At 39.0% G+C, this 18,031-nt stretch overlaps 1 protein-coding gene across 1 annotated transcript; it reads left to right on the forward strand.

Annotated features, from left to right (window-relative positions):
• The first annotated feature begins 3,447 nt into the window (after positions 1–3,447).
• On the forward strand, positions 3,448–4,383 carry LOC129676054 (olfactory receptor 4K1). Its single transcript, XM_055606332.1, has one exon. The coding sequence runs from the start codon at positions 3,448–3,450 to the stop codon at positions 4,381–4,383; it is 936 nt and encodes a 311-aa protein (XP_055462307.1).
• Positions 4,384–18,031: the final 13,648 nt, after the last annotated feature.

The following is an 18,031-nucleotide window of genomic DNA, read 5'->3' on the forward strand; positions in this document are numbered from 1 at the left end:
TCTTAACCTTTACAGCTAGAAGTCTTGGCTAGGGTCACCCCCATAGACTCCTGGGAACCTCCCCTGTTCCAGAGATGCTCCCTGTCACCAGCTTCTATTCTCTCTTCCTCACCTCCTATCCCCAACCTGAGTTCTCCTCATACCTGATCCTAACCCCCACTAACCTCCCCACCTGTTCTCTCACCTAGATCACTCCCTCAGTCTACTTCAGATGTCTATTTTATCACCTCTTCTTAGTGAGATTTAAGCATCCTCTCTTGGGCCCTCCTTGGATTCTTTGGGTCTGTGGATTGTAGCTTGTTTATCCTACACTTTATGGCTAATATCCACTTATACGTGGGTAAATGCCACATGCATCTTTCTGGGTCTTGGTTATCTCACTCAGAATGATCTTTTCTAGTTCATCAATTTGCCTGAAAATTGCATGATGTCCTTGTTTTTAAAAGCTGAGTAGTATTCCATTGTATAAATGGACCCCATTTTCTTTATCCATTCTTCAGTTGAGGGACATCTAGGTTGTTTCCATTTTCTCACTATTATGAATAAAGCTGCTAATAACATAGTTGTCCCTGTGGTATGGTGGAGCATCTTTGGGTAAATTCCCAGAAGTTGTATAGCTGGGTCTTGAGGTAGAATTATTCCCTGTTTTTTGAGAAACCTCTGGATTGATTTTTCAAAGTGGTTGTACAAGTTTGCACTCCCACCAGCAATGGAGGCATGTTCCCTTTGCTCCACATTCTTACCAGCATGTGCTGTCACTTGTATAAGATGTCATCTCAGAGTCATTTTGATTTGCATTTCTGTGATGACCTAGGACACTGAACATTTTTCAGACAAATCTTAGAAAATTAACTGACACTTTAGGAACAAGAGAGCCAAAATTATACTTGCCTAATTATGCGCCAGGTCTTGTTATAGGTTCATTCTTATATATTTTAATATTATTCTTAAGAGCATACGTATGTGCCAATTCATGAAATATATGTAAATATTCCCAGTGATAGAATATATTATTTTCAAGTTTAATACTTAAAAATGAACAGATGAAATATACATAAAAATATTTGGAGATTTGAAAAACTTATATAAAACACACTGAAAAATACTGATATAGAGAGAAAAATGAAAATCCTAAAATACTTGAAGAACAATTTTAAGGGAGTATAGCTTTGGATTTCTAAGATAGATGATAGAACTAGACAACAAATTTAACTGTCTTTATAGGTAATGAGCTTCTTTTTATTTACAGACACTAGCTAAAGCAATTATGGTCATTTATTGGCAGTGAGTTAGAGGCTGAGAAAAATCACTTCTCTGACTGTGTCTGTTAATATCAAGCAATTTCTGGATTTCATATGTATCTATCACCTGATTCTAATAACTAAAAAAAAAAAACCCACACATTTTATTCACATAAAAAGTATTTCAGGAAACAAAATCACTCTTGTTAAGGATTAGCACATGTCTCTAGAGGCAGACTTCTTCCCAATAAAAGCAGCTTCCCAGAATGAACATACGCCTTAGGCTGTTGCAGTTGAGTGGTTGATAACAAGAAGAGCAGAGCTAAGTCAAAATTGTATTACAGATATTTTCAATATAAGGACTCATAGAAGAAGATGAGATGATTACATATTAACTTAAGAATACTAATTTTGATAAAAGTAAAGAAAAGTTAAAGAAATTATCAAAACTGTAAGTACTGAACATGGATTATGGAGCATATTGTTTACAGATAAAATACATATGCTTAATGCAAAAAAATTAGCAACTGAAGGATTACAAAGAAGAAATTATTATCTTGGTCTGGCTGAAAATTCCACCTAGAACAGAAAAATTCTCTTTTTCATTTTTCTGTGATGACTCCAACTATACTGGTTTTGGATAATTCTTAGAGTAGTTGGGTCAGAATCTGCTAAAAAACCATGGAACTGTGTTATAGCCATTATCTGCTCATGTGCAACTTTTTTCATGCTTTCTTTTTACAGAACATTTAGCCATTAAATAGACAAATGTTTATTGACTATCAAAATTTGCCTGTAATGAAGAATTGAGTTATTAAGAAAATAACAGCAAGTTTTGCTTGAAGGCTTGAGTAGTGAGGTAGATATTATGAGTTAATAGAGACAAAAACAATTGTGCATACCGATTGTTTCAGAATTTGATTTACACAGTTTTTAGGTGATGCTGAAATACTTTTATGTAACTAACTTGATCTTTCACCAATATTGGTTCTTCTATGAGATGTTTAGCAAGCTGAAAATATTTCTTTCTGAGGTACAGCAGCAGAAGATTCATTAACAAAAGTTTACAAGCATCTTGTGTGTAGGAAAATAAATTCTGCATTGTGCCATACTATAACTCCTTTTGTGCTTGGAAATTCTAGAAATGAAAATAATTTGAGCGACATTCAATTCTTTGCTCAATCGCATAGCTTGCAAGTGTCAAAATTTTAGTAGTCTTCTATCAGGGGAAGAAAATGAGATAAAAACATTGAATCTGAGCCATTCTTCTTAAATTTTAAAATCATAGGAGACTGTGGACAGTTTTTTTCCAGGTATTTACTATATTTTTAAATATGAAGACTAAAACCACTGTTAATTATTAGATACCAAGAAATTAAAAATGTTTAAATATAAATGGGTTTTTAAAAATGTTTTCAAAAAAATAGGATTACATAACTTCCCCCTCCCTTTCCTGACTCTAGCTACTCAAAGCTACCCTTGTTAAACTCATTCCATGCCCACCACAATTTTCAAGTTAAGCTTCTTTTTATTTGATCATTGTTACACAACACACACACACACACACACACGCAAATGCACACATGTGTATTTGTCCAAAAGTTAGGTTAGTATTTTACATTTTGTAATGGCAACATTTTCTTGATTTTAGAAAAGAAGATGAAAAATTAATAAACTCTTTTTGTTTTTGGTTACTTTTTTTTCTAGTACACACTACAATATTTATTTTATTTTTAGTTGTTACCAAAGTCTTCTGAAGGATACATCATTACACGTATACATATGTTAACCAAAATAGTAAAACAAGGCAAAAACCTTAAGATAATATTAGTAAGTTGCATTGCCTGGTAATTATGTTCTCTAGTACATACTACAATAAACATTTTATTTTTAGTTATTGTTGCCAAACTTTTTTAGCTATTGTTATCAAAGTCTTCTGAAGTATTCATCATTACACTTATACGTATGTTAACCAAAATGTTAAAACAAAGCAAAAACCTTAAGATAAAATCAATAATTTTCCTGTCCTACTTATATTATTTATATCTCATTATAATTATTTCTCACATTATATTCCATTTTCTATATGTATAATTTAATTAGATACACTTGAAAGTTCACCATGACTTTGAGAATTAAGTGTATTACAAGGCAAGTGATGGCAGTATTTTCTTGGTTTTTATTTAGGTGACTTTACATTGGCTACATGGCTCACAGTAATGAATCCACCATATCTGAATTTGTGCTTCTGGGACTTTCTAATTCTTGGGGACTTCAGCTTGTACTTTTTACCATCTTTTTTGTCATCTATGTGACATCAGTCTTGGGCAATGTCATGATTATTGTCATCATTTTCTCTGACTCACATTTGAACTCTCCTATGTACTTCTTGCTCAGTAACCTTTCATTCATTGATATTTGCCAATCTAACTTTGCCACCCCCAAGATGCTTGCAGACTTTTTTGTTGAGCACAAAACCATTTCCTTTGAGGGTTGCATGACCCAGATATTTCTTCTTCATAGCTTTGTTGGGAGTGAAATGGTGCTGCTTGTAGCTATGGGATATGACAGGTTTGTAGCAATATGTAAGCCACTGCACTACAATTTAATTATGAATCGGAGGGTATGTATAATTTTTGTGTCTATTTCCTGGGCAGTAGGTATTCTTCATTCTGTGAGCCACTTGGCATTTACAGTGAATCTGCCTTTCTGTGGTCCCAATGAGGTGGATAGCTTTTTCTGTGACCTTCCCTTGGTGATAAAGCTGGCTTGCATGGACACATACAGAATGGAAATTTTGACTTTAGCTAACAGTGGCATGATATCACTAAACTGTTTCCTGGCTTTAATTATCTCCTATATCATCATTTTAGTCACTGTCCAGCGTCAGTCCTCTAGTGGATCATCCAAAGCACTTTCTACATTAACTGCCCACATCACAGTAGTGATTCTTTTCTTTGGGCCATGTATTTATTTCTACATATGGCCTTTTAGTAGACTGTCTGTAGATAAGTTCCTTTCTGTTTTCTATACCATTTGTACACCATTACTGAACCCTATTATATATTCTCTGAGAAACGAAGATGTTAAATCAGCCTTGAGAAAACTGAGAAACCGTTATGTAAATCCTGGGAAAAACTAAAGATCTACATGAAACAGCATCTTATTGACTAAGAATGAAGAGCCTCCAGGGTTTTCTAGAATTATGCATACCATGGTGTTTGTGATGCAAATGATAAGTTATAAAGACGACCTTTGGTCTAAATGCAAGATAATTGCATAAAACAAGTTTTTGAGTAAAATTAAACATGACTTCAGAGAAAAATTTTCATTGTTCATAACTCTAAAGTATACATTTTCTTAAAAATGGTTAGTGACATTTGAAATAATATATTTTATATAATTCTGAAATTAGGACCATGTATTAGTCTGAGGTCTCTAGAGAAACAGAATTGATGAAAAATGTACAATATTTATTAGAGTAGGTTGCAGTGGTTGTCTCCCAAAGGAAACGTCCAGAAAGCCAATAATTGTTTATTCTATGAGCCTGATGTCTTAGTTGCACTTGAGCACACCACGATCCAGAAGAAATAGGCTTTAATAACAGTGAAGGAATGGACTTCCCAATGAGAGTGAGGGCAAGCAACAAATGTTTTATTCTTTCCATGTCCTGGATAGGCTGTCACTAGAAGATGTGGAACAGATTGAAGGTGGATCTTCCCACCTTAAAAATTCATGTTTAGGTTGGAGGCTCCCTCCTCAAATGATTAAATTAATTTAAAATGTAAAAAAGAAAAAGACTTCACAAGTGTACCAAATAATTTATATTCCTCAGGTTTCTTTAATTCCAGTTGTATTCAAGTTGACAACCAAAAACAGTCATCACAAGTTCACCATTTGTCTACTTCCCACACAATCAAATCTCATGTCATGATTAATTTCCAAATCAAACAATAACCACATTATATGTCCAATGCAATTTAACTATCCCATGTAAAATCACAAACATATTATATGTTTAAGTATCTCATAATCATACCAAACATGATGTAAGTATGCTAACCTGTAATTTTAGAATAGGTAGCAATGTACCTTGAGGTATACTTTAGTATCTTAAAATTTAAATATGGTAACCACAGATGTTGTTTTAACTGACTTACAGTACATGATAAAGCAATTGAGGAAAGAAACACCTTCTTAACAAAATATGATAGAAACATAGAAATTATATTAATTTCTAAAACAGGTCATGAGATTCAGCTGATATTTATAGCTACATATCTGTAAGTATCTATTCTGTACTTTCTCCACCATCAGCAAGTACCTTGGGGGGTCTTTTTTTCTTTCTTTCTTTCTTTCTTTCTTTCTTTCTTTCTTTCTTTCTTTCTTTCTTTCTTTCTTTCTTTCCTTTCTTTCTTTCTTTCTTTCTTTCTTTCTTTCTTCCTTTCTCCTTCCTTCCTTCCTTCCTTCCTTCCTTCCTTCCTTCCTTCCTTCCTTCCTTCCTTCCTTCTTTCTTTCTTTCTTTCTTTCTTTCTTTCTTTCTTTCTTTCTGACAGGGTGACCCAATACTTTATTTCTGAAGAGTCTGGACTCTTTGTTATTCTACTTGGAGTCAGTTATTTTAGTTTCCCATTGACATTAATGACGGGATTAACACTACAAATTACAGGATTTAGAGAACTAAAAGATGCTCTAAGGGTCCTGTACTACAGACATAATTCTTCCTGCCTACATTGTGGAGAAGATGTCCCAATTTCTCCTTGGCAACCTGCATAAATCACCCTCTTAACACTGTTATTCCTTTCTTAGCTTGTTGGCTGAAGGACATCAGAAACCGAATCTGACATGGTGAAGTTTGAGCTTTTAGTTCAATGAAACATTTTTTGTGTCTCCTGACAGGAGGGCTCTTCCCTCTGGAACCAAAGCTTCTAGGCCAGCAGAACCTAAGGCCATGGAAATAGGAAATAAATATTTTCCTAGGGATTACTAGGGGTGATATTGAGTGAACAATCCATTCTGTACCTCTTCATGCCTGGACCCTTGGATACTGGTTCTAGGAGTAATCATACCATATATTGGATGCTGGTCTAAAGCCTTCTGAAGAACCCTGCTCAACAGCTCTCCAGACTGCTGTCAACTAATTGACTCTGTAACTATCTCTTTAAAAGGCCATTCCATTGTTCTACTGGGTCAGCTGATTCCAGGTGGTGGGGAACATGGTAAGACCAGTGGATTCTATGATTGTGAGTACACTATTTGCACTTCTCTGACAGTGAAGTGAGTTTCTTGGGCAGAAGTGATATGGTACGAAATAGCACGATGGTGCATAAGGCATTCTGTAAGTCCACAAATGGTAGTTTTGGCAGAAGCATTAAGTGCAGTAAAGCCAAATACTGTAACAAAACTAAGGATTTATACCAACAGTTGTCCTTTTCATGAAATGATCCAATGCGGTCAAACTGCCACTAGATCCCTGGTTTGTCACCCTGGAGAAATAAGACATATCAGATCTGAAGCACTTGTCTCTGCTACTGGCAGATCTGGGACTCAGCAGCAGCTGTAGCCATATCTGACTTCGTGAATGGAAGTCCATGTTGTAGAGGCAATGTATATCCTCCATCTCTGCCACTAAGAGCCACATTGTTAATGGTCCATTGAGCTACAGATCATCCTATATATCTGATTATTGAACTACTCCTCTGATGAGGGAGCAGAGCACTTCTATGCACATTTACATGGGACACAAATATCTTCATTTCCTTAACTAATTTGGAGAAATCTATTCACACATCTCTTCCCTGTATATCATTCTCACAAATTTTCTAATCATCCCCTTTCTAAGTCTCTTCCCATTCAGAAAATCCATTAGATAAATCCCAACATTAAATTAATTCTCATAACTGGCCTTTTCTCTTTTTAAACAAAATGAATGACCCTGTGAATAACCTGAAGTTATGTCCAGTATAAAAATATTCTCTCAATCAGTGTCTTGCAGGTTTATCTCAGAAAGGGGTTGTAATTCACCAGCAGTCCACTTATAGCTGGTGCTTTCATACAGTATAAAACCATTTGTAAACCAGACCTGAGTCTTCTCTCCCTCAGTCAGATGACCATTGGGAGCAGAAGGCATTAGAAAAGGAGGAGAAGCCATAGGTATTTGGAATACTTCTTCATGTAACTTGCTTGTGCCCTCAAGGACTTTTCAGACACCATCACACATAGACCATTTTCATTTGATAGTGGACTGCTGCTTTGCACATCCTACTTTATGACCTGTTCGGCTAGATATTATACAGCTCATGATGGGCATCTCAGGTTGCATAGTAAGTTGATGCTCCATTGTTAAGTGTTCAGTTTCCACTAAGAACTATAAATTCAAAAGAAGAATTGTCTGCAGATGATGATAGACCTTGTTCCAAATCCCAATTGTTTCCTGTGTTATTCACATATACAGGAGTTCCAAAGGCTCCAATAGATTCACTGTCTGCCAATGACACCTCAAGTACCATTGTGTCTTTTGGATCATATTGTCCAAGTGGTAGAGCATCCTGCATAGCAGCCTAGGCCTATTGATGAGCCTTTGCCTATTTTAGGCCCCACTCGTAGGTAGCAGCTTTCCAATTCATTTTGTATATGAGCCAGTGTAACATACGCAAGAGAGGAATGCGCTTCCTCAGAATCTATGTAGCCCTACTAAACATTTTATTTCTTTTCTGGTGGTGGGAGGACCCAGGCATAGTAATTTATTCTTTATCTTAGAAGGAGAATCTCTGTATGCCCCACACCACTGGACTTCGACAAATATCACTGAGGCAGTAGATCTTTGAAATTTGGTTGGATTTATTCCTCTGATATGCATAGGTGTTGCAAACAAGTCTAAAATAATTGCTACCTCCTGCTCACTTGGTCAATCAACATAATGTCATTGACACAGTGGGCCAGTGTGATATTTTAAAAAAGAGACAGATAATAAAAAATATACCAAATGAAGTCATGACACTGGGGTGAACAGTTAAAATATCCTTGAGGTAAAACTGTTGAGGTATATTGATGGCTCTGCCAATTGAAAGCAAATTGCTTCCAGTGGTCCCTGAAGACAGGCACCAAAAATGCATTTGACAGATCAGTAACTGCATACTTTGTACCATGATATGTGTTAATCTGCTCAAGTAAGAACTCACATCTGCAACAGCAACTTCAGTCAGAGCCTTTGGTTACCTGAGTTTTCAATAGTCAACTGTGATTTTTCATGACATTGTGTCTTCTATAGAGTTAAGGGGAAATATGTTGGTAACTTCAACACCTGAAACTTTCAAGTCCTTGAAGAGTGACACTAATTACTGCTATTCATCCTAGATTCACCATTCCTTTGGTTCAAAATTTTCCCTGGTAGAGGCAAGTCCAATAGCTTTCATTTTGCTTTTCTAACTATAATAGCCCTCACTATACAAGTCAGGAAACCATACTGGGAATTCTCCTTACTTCTCCACGTATCTATTCCAAATATACATTCTGCAAATAGGGAAGCAGAGACTGTCTGACATGGATTTTCCTGCCAGCTTTTGATCACTTCTTCTTTCTGGGACTGCTTTGCCAGGCCACAGGGAAAGAGGATGTGCTTAGTCCTGATACAACTTGATCTGGGAAAGGGGGGCTCCCCTTTTCTGAGGAATTGGGGAGGGAGATTAGGAGGGGAAAGCGGGAGAGTGGGTTTAGAAGGCAAGGGGGATGAGGCTACAACCAGGATGTAACCTGAATAAAAATAAATTAATTAAAACAAAATTAAAAATTAAAGAATAAATAAAACAACAAAACAAAACAAAACAAAAAACACTGTCTCTGACTCCCTTATCAAGAACTTCCTGAAGCCTGGCAGCCTGCAGAAACAGTAGTATATCAATATTCCTGCCCTGGATTTCTTAGCTCATCCATATGCTTTTAGGTCATCATTATATTAGTGTGGAGAAAACACACCCACAGCCAACTCCACCCATCAACTCAGACTGTTCAGCTGGTGTGAACCATGATGGGAGGAGGGAGCTGCTGGTCACAATACCTGCTCAGGGCCCAGCATTTTCCAGCAGGGAAGATAATGTTATTCCAGTGCATTTATGAAGTCCATTATGAAGCCAGAGTATTTATGAAGGCCATTTACATTTCTTGTAGTGGAACGTGTTTATTATCTACCTGGCATTTTAAAATGTCAGCATGAAAAACTGAGACCATCAGAAGAGGGGGAAAAAAAGAGAACTGATCTATGGTTATAACAATGTCATTAAAAGTTTTTATTTTAATATTTTTTAAATTTTTATATTGTATTTTCATAATTTCCATACTACCTCTCACCTGTCTAACTCCTCCCAATACCTCTTACTTTCTTTCAAATTCATGACCTCATCTCTTAAAATTATTCCTGAAGACTGCCTCTGACATAACCTGATTGGCCTGCTCATTGATCACCTCCCGCCGAGGGGGGAGCAGCCTTACCAGGCCACAGTAGAGGACAATGCAGCCACTTTTGATGAGAACTGATAGACTAAGATCAGAAAGAAGAGGAGAACCTCCCCTCTCAGTGGACTTGGGGAGTGGCATGCATTCAGAAAGGGAAGGAGGGTGGGATCGGGAGGGGAGGAGGGAGGGGCTTATGGGGGGATACAAAATAAATAAAGTGTAATTAATAAAAAATTAAAAAAAGAAAGTAAAATAAAAGAACTGAATCCTCTATTTAAAAAAAATATTCCTGAAGAAGTTTCTTACTAAATATTGGAGCGGCCATTTGTGTTTGGATTTAGAAGGCCTGAACCCATTCTGAAGTGTTTACGAACACAAATATTTCTATCTTCAAGCTTGGATCTTTTGTGGGATTTCCATTTCCCCCTTTTATGTATTTCCAAATTTGGAACATAATACCAGGATCTGAGGAGTTCAGCAGTTTTTGTGTCCCCTAGGTGGGTGGCTTGGTGTAGATCTATATAACAAGTCACCTTCCCAGACGTGTAGGAAGGACAAGTCTGCCATCCAGCAGCATCTACTGTCCTTGATTATTCTCTAGGGCAGTTATTGTTTTGTCCAGACAAGCATGACCAGGGTGTGTTCTGGGCTTTCAGGTAAGCTAGGCTCCAAGGCTCTCAAGACTTGGAGAATCCCTACAGGTTCTAAGGCTACCACCCCAGCCACCATCTTGAATAAGCAGGTAGGTTTTAATGAGACTAAAATTTCTTCTCTATTTTTAATTTTTTTCTGCTGAAGTTAGCAATTATCATGGTGAAAGCATACTGGCTGTCAGCATATATGGTGATAGATTTGTCTTTTCACCAATGGAGAGCTTGAGTTAAAGTTCAAACCTCATCTCATTGAGCTGAGGTTAGTCCATTGCTTAAATACTGTGCCCATACCACCTTATCTTGGGTCACCACGACTGCCCTTGCACATCCAATCCTGTTTTGGATGAAACTGCTCCTACTTGTGAACAATACCTCCTCTGTTGTCACCAACAGCACATCACTCACCTGAATCAAGCCAGTCCCTTAGGATAATCATGAGGAGATTTTGGGTTTGGGGGCTGGTTGTTCAATGTTCCACAGGAGACTGGCAAGGTTGAGGGCTGATGTATTGTGGAACCAAATGGGGCATTGATCCAGAAGCAAAGCTTGGTATTGGGTCACTAGATCATTAGACATCCATCTCTTGGATGTTCCTCTGAACAGAGTGTGGAGCTGTCTGGAACAGTTCTTGTCCTGACATTAATTTCTCAGTTTCTTTTACCAGCTGAGAGGTGGCAGCTCTGGCACTTATACATGCTAGCCATCTATCTGAAGCTGGGTCAAGTCTCTTAAACAAATAGGCCACTGTTTTGTTGTTGTCGTTGTTGTTTGTTTGTTTGTTTGTTTTGAAGTCCAGGGTCTCCTTGGGCAACACCTCATCTACATACAAGTGGAATGGCTTACTAATGTCTCAGAGGTTCATGGCTAAATCAGACACCAGGTTTCTTTCAAGATGAGGGAGGGAGGGTGGAATTGGGAGGGAAGGAGGGAGGGTCCTACAGCTGGGATACAAAGTGAATAAACTGTAATTAATATAAAAAATTAAAATGAAAAAAATATTTTTAGGGCTCATTGCTCAGTCTTACCCCATTCCAAAGCCTCCATAGCACCAGTGCTGGCATAGAGGGAATTGACCATCTCTGTAAATTCCATTATCCATAGCTTCCATATTCAACCATCCCAGAAATTCCTGTAGTTTTTTTTTTTTTCCTATGAGGAAGCAGGGACTTGCAGGATGAGTGAAATACAGTCTTAGGAAAGCATCTGATTTCCTTTCTCTAGGTTGTAGCCTAAGTATGTGAACTAAGGGACACACAAAAGGGACTTCTTATCCCAGGGTTTGGACAAGTTCTAAAAGGTCTTTTGTTGTATTTCTACAACTCCTCAGTGGTGGAAGCTATGAGGATGTCATTTACGTACTAGAGCATGGTGCTTTGTGGATTTTAATCTAAATTCCAAAAGGTCTGTGTTCAGAGTTTCATCCAACAATGTTGCAGAGTTTTTGATCCCTTCTTCTGCTCTGTTCCCCCCATTTCCTTTTATTGAGGCCAGCTTTTTTTTTTTTACATTGCTGCAGCCATCTTTGTATTTAGCTTCCATTTTGTTTATAAAGTGACATAAAGTTCAAAATTGTAAACTTTTCATCTCTTTTTACTAGAAGCAGTTATTCATGGCTGGGACTAACAGATCCTGCTAGAGGGTCGAGTTGACCTTATGTTGTACTACGATTCAATAATTTTATAGCTCATATTTTATTATCCGTTTACTTGGCTGCTCTCTGGTTGCACCCTTCTTATCAACATACCTGGTTACACTTTGGGTGTACTCTAGAAGACCCTAAGCCCTGACCCACTTACCTCAGTTTAAAAGTTAGCTGGTAATACTTTGTCTATTTAGCCAAAAACGTAATATTGCTTTGTACAGTTAAGCAAAATGTTTTACTGCCCTATGCATGTCTTTTGCATTTGGTTCTTTCTATGAAAACCCTACGTGAGAACAAGTGGATGTCACAGTTAGGCTCCTGAGTTTCTTTTGTGTCCCTGGTCATGACCAGTCTTGGGATGTAACATTCAATAAACCATCCATATCTGACTGAGACCTGAGTCTGAGTGGTATGTGCAGCTATTCCGTGACTATAACACACTCCTGTCTGTTTCAGTAAGGGCAGTTACTACCACACCAGAATCTCTGTCCCTGTTTGTCTTTGGCTGAATCTCAGTGGTTGTAACTTCCTGGGCAATTTCCGGAAGTTGAGACTTATCCCTTCAAACCACTCTCTAGAGGTTTCTCCTAATGTCTAGGACAGCATGAAAAAGGCAATATTAGTGTCTTGCTGGTTTTGGGGGTGGTGGTGCAAGGCATCTGGTCCCATGGCAGTAAATATGAAATTTGTTTCACGAAGCCTTTCCAGAAAGCCGGTAAGCTACTCGTTAGGTTCTTGAGTAACTTGACCTACCTAGAATTACCTGGTAGGTTTTCTGGCTGCCACTTTTAATGCTCCCAATCATGCATAGTGAAAAGCACCCACAACCACCCACTTCACTGATACTAGTATCCAAACTGGGTTGAGTGGACAGAGAGGTTCCCTTGGTCTGGACATCTGCATTCAGCTGTGTCCCACTGTCTAGCCTCCAAGTCAACTTTCTACTTTCCAGCCAGATTTAGTCTCACTTCTTGGCTGTAAACAGGGTGATCAAGGAGCTGTTGGCAATCCCCACAAGTCAGCTAGTGTAATGTTTATGTGTATACATATATGTATATATGTATGTATATGAATACGTACATTTATATGTATGTGTGTGTTTATGTGTGTAGAGCATGAAGCTTCTCCTGAAAGTCTTTAAGTCTTTGTGTTCATGTGTTTCCATTTGCATGTGTGTGTGTGTGTGTTTGTGTGTGGAGGGTGGTGGAGGGGTGTTGTCTTCCAAATACACAAGTCACTGGTAGTGAAGGAGACATTTAACCATGAGCAAGGAAGAAACTGGACCTAAACTCTCATCCCACCCCTCCACCATCCGTCCACACTACTTGAGGAACTACTTTCCTGAGTAAAACCATCTACCTTGAACAAGAGAGCACAGGAGCAGTATGTGTGTATGTGAGTGTGTGTTAGGAAATACTTTTTCTCCCTGTGTGCACTTTGCTTAGATGGCAGAGGACCCTCAGATAAGAGGCTGGGTTTCTCCCTACTTCTACAGAGAGAGGAAGACTAAGAACTCAAGACCTCCAGCAGGAGTCAACAGTCTAAACAAGGCAGAGTGAGGACTTCAGAACAGGAGGTGGGACGGTCAGTTTCCTCCAACCGGCCTGAGAGAATAGGATTCAGGTCCCCAACAAGAAGGCACAGATATTTAGCTAAGGGTGGGTGGTCTCCCACCAGAGAAAGCTATTGGTGCAAGAAATACAGGAAAACTATTTGCTATGGCCAGGAGCCTCCATGCACCACCATGGCAACAGCAGCATCTGGCTTCCAGCAGCACAACCACAGTTGATGTGGAAGGAGGTAAGACTCAGGGAAGTCCTGTGCTGTCTTTGCCTGTGTCTAGCTTGTTCTCTCTTCAACCTCTCTGTAAAACTCCTCCAGGTAAAAGCTGCCTTTGAATTCCACAAACTGAACTGAGACCAACTCAACTCAGTGAACCAACCAAACTGTCTGAACAGAACTCAGAGATGTGCCTGCCTCTGTCTCCTAAGTGCTGGAATTAATTACCACCACTCCTGAATCTAAGCTTTTTTTGCTTGAAGCCTGCTCTGTACCAGGGTGACCTTGAAGTCAGACCTGCTTTCCTCTGTCTCTTGGGATTAAAGGCTTGCCTGTATGCCAGACAAGGGTAGACGGTTTTTAGAAGTGATCTCTTTCCAGAGCAGCCATGTTCTGAATTAAAACTCCCCTGTAGAGGAACTGATATCACTGTAATGGATTGAAGTTAGCAAATGGTTTATGTAGAAGGACAGCAGTTAGAGTGCCTTTGAAGGAGGTCCAGTCAAGTGACCATAATAAATCTAAATAGATGACAAAGCCTCCAAACATAAATGAACAGGAAATAACTCTGTAACCTTGTGGGAAACATTGGGTCAAAGATAATAGTTCTTTTTAACATAAAGGTTAGGATAAGTCAATAGAAAGTTAAATATACAGAATAACATAAGGTTAAATGTAATTGCACAACTTGCTGTATCTTGAACAAGAGTTCTATAAAAGAATAAGGTAAATGTTATTTTGTTGGTGGTGGTGTGTTTGTTTATTTAATTTAAATTTATTTTTTATAATTTATTCACTTTACATCCTGGTTATAGCCCCCTCCCCGTACCCTCTTGGTCTCACAATCCTTCCCTCTTACCTCCGATCCTGCTCACCTATTCCTCAGAAAGAGGGATCCTACCCAGCCATCTGGCCCAAGGTTATCCAGTCTCATTAAGACTGCCTGAATTCTCTTTCTCTGTGGCCTGGCAAGGACCTCCAGCAGGGAAAAGTGATCAGACAGCAGGCAACAGACTCCATGTCAGAGACAGCATCTGTTCCCCTTACTAAGAAACCCAGATGGAGAACAAGCTGCCTATGGAATACATCTGAACAGGTTCTTGGTCCTCTCCATGACTGGTCCTTGGTTGGTGCTTCAGTCTATGCAGGACTTCATGGGCCCAGATTTGTTGGCTGTATTGGCATTATTTATGGGGTTCCTGTCCCCTCCTGGGCATTCTATCTCCCCCCTCTTCCATAAGACTCCCTGTGCTCTGCCCAAAGTTTAGCTGTTGGTGTTAGCATCTGCTTCAATCCCCTGCTGGGTGGAGTCTTTCAGAGGACATCTATGGTAGGCTCCCATCCTTTCCCCTCTCTTCAGTGGCTTCTAGGGACTATTCTATTTGTTCATCTGAATGAAAATTAAACATTCCCCCTAGGGTCCTACTTGTTAAAAATCTTTAGGTCCATGTATTGTAGTATGGTTATACTCTGTGGCCAATATTCACTTAAGAGTGTGTATATACCCTATGTGTCTTTCTGGTTCTGGGTTACATCCCTCAGGATGATCTTTTCTACTTCTCTACATGTACCTGAAAATACCATGATTTCCTTGTTTTTAATAGCTGGATAGTATTCCATTGTGTAAATGTTCCACAATTTCTGTACCCATTTTCAGCTGAGGGACATCTAGGTTGTTTCAAGATTACAGCTATTCTGACTAAAGCTACTATGAACATAATTGAGCAATTTCCTTTTTGTATGGTGGAGCACCTTTCAAGTAAATATTCAGGAGTGGTATAATTGGGTTTTGAGGTAGAGCTACTCACTATTTTCTGAGAAAGCACCAGACTAATTTCCAAAGTGTTTGAAAAAGTTTGTGCTCCTGTCAGTAATGGAGGAGTGTTCCCTTCTTCCACATCCTCACTAGCATGTGCTGTCACTTGAGTTTTTGATCTTAGACATTCTGATGGATGTAAGATGGAATCTGGAGTCATTTCAATTTGCATTCCGCTGAACTAAGGACTTTGAGCATATTTTTAAGTGTTTCTCTGCCATTTGATATCCCCCTAGAGAGAATTCTCTGTTTAGCTCTGTACCCCATTTTTAATTGGATTACTTGATTTATTGCTTTTTAATTTCTTGAGTTCTTTATATATTCTGGATGTTACCCTCTGTCACATATAGGGTTGGTGAAGATTCTTTCCCAGTCTGTAGGCTGCTGTTTTGTTCTGATGACAGTGTCCTTTGCTTTACAGAAGTTTTCAGTTTCATGAGGTCATATTTATTGATTGTTGATCTTATAGTCTGTGCTGTTGGTGTTCTGTTCAGGAAGTTGTCTCCTGTGCCAATGAGGTCAAGGTTCTACCCTACTTTTTCTTCTAATAGAGTTCCTTCTAACAGAGTTCCTTCCCTGAGACACACATGTTAGAACAAACCTTCCCAAAACTCTTCTGTGATCTTCATGTGTGTGTGCATGTGTACCTATGGAACTACAGTAACGTTTAAATGTGACTCAGAAATCCATGGTGAAAACTACTGCAGAGCAGTCCTGCAGATTTTGTGCCTTACTGGTAAACACTGAAATGGTAAGCCACTTCATATACACACAGAAATCTGGCAGTGTGGCTGTTCTCATCTAGGCTATGGTACTCATCAACACCTCGGAGAACAGCAAGAGGTCCATGTACTGCACAATGCAGTCCCAAAGGTGGGACAAAGCCTCTATTTATGGAGAAGCTATCAGGAGGAAAGCCTGCATTAGGGGTTACTACTGAGAGCAAGGAGGACACTACTTCGTGACTATATAGTCAAATGATTGGCTAGGGGTTTGCCTCAGCTCTCACACCCCAACTCGGCCCATTAGGTGTCTTTGTGTTCTCTCATCAACTTGATTGTAAATGGGTCCTCTTCCGTGACCTGCATATCTCCATGACCCAGACACCACACAGACACTCCTAGGTTAACTGAATTCCTAGTGGTCACTGCTGCCAACATATTCATGGGCAATGTGTCTCCAGGGCTTAGAGACACTGACACCCACCTGGAGCTTCCTGACATGTCCTTCTGGCCAAAGCATTCAGTTGAAAGTCCATTTTTCTGACTTTCGGTTTTTCACTGAAGTTATTGTTTGTACCCCAAGGAATAAGTGTCATACCAAAGCTGGGTCTAGAATTCTTCTCATCCTTAAACATATGTCAGAAGGTAGTCAGGATATTGTATGTTCACTGCTCTACTACAGATTACACGATTTCCTCCGACATTATTGGACATCGTTTAGTAAAATAACATACTATAGTCAACAGTAGCCATGTTATTCACAATAAGCTACTGATAGATGACATCATTCTATAGATAAGCATAATATAGTCTTGCTACCAGCACACCTGAACAAGATCATGAAACTAGCTCAGTTCTCCTGCTCCGGAGGCACCTTAAACCCAAGAATCATGCAAGATAGAACCTGTCATACTGGAACAGCATATGCTGAGTTGCATGGCTGAGTAAAACAGCACTAAACAGGCTCAGGCACCAACAGAAATCTGAATTTCCTTAGGAATAGAGATAGCAACTGAATCCTGGCTCTCTATGGGAGTGTGTTACACAACACTTCAGTGAAGGTTCCGATCATCCCTGAAGCAGAGGCATCTGCCTGGAATTCCTTAACCTATTCTATGCTGGGCAGTTACTCTGCAACTGAGCTATGTCTAACATATGGTCCTACCCACACAGTGACTTTTTTTTTTCTTTCTTTCTTCAGACACCATCTCACTATGTAAGTCACAGAATTCCTGTAACCAATCAGGCTTTAGTGTCATTGGTGGAGAGAGAACACCACACTCACCCTGAAGACTTTTTCTCTTGGTGCCTCCACTGTTTCAGTTTCCTCTGCCAACAGTTCATCACACTGTTGCCAGCACTCTGAAGGCTGTATTCTCCATATTCTAAGCCATCTGGAGGCCACGTTCAAAGGCCAGGTAAATGGCTTCTGAGACTGTACCCCCTATAAACATCCCACATCGTAGCCAGCACTGTAGGCTCTTCCTGGATGTGCATTAAATCATATGTACACATAAGACAGGAGACCATTCCTCTGCCACATTCACCCTGTTGTGAGATCTCACTACTGTTTAATTGCTCATATTGATGAAAAGCAGGTTGAGCAAAGAATGAGATATTCCTAAGCATGGTTGGAAAGTAACCACTCAGTTCCTCACATGGAAAAAGCTGACATGTTTATATTCAAGGATACAGCCATCTGAGGCTTTGAAAGGAGGTGGTGATCA

The sequence above is a fragment of the Psammomys obesus genome, unplaced genomic scaffold (genome assembly GCF_907164565.1).
Source record: "Psammomys obesus unplaced genomic scaffold, mPsaObe1.curated_primary_1811, whole genome shotgun sequence".
NCBI classification, from domain to species: domain Eukaryota; kingdom Metazoa; phylum Chordata; class Mammalia; order Rodentia; family Muridae; genus Psammomys; species Psammomys obesus.

Coding starts and splice junctions, on each gene's coding strand:
- LOC129676054 (XM_055606332.1), top strand. CDS start 3,448: ATGGCTCACAGTAATGAATCCACCATATCTGAATTTGTGCTTCTGGGA.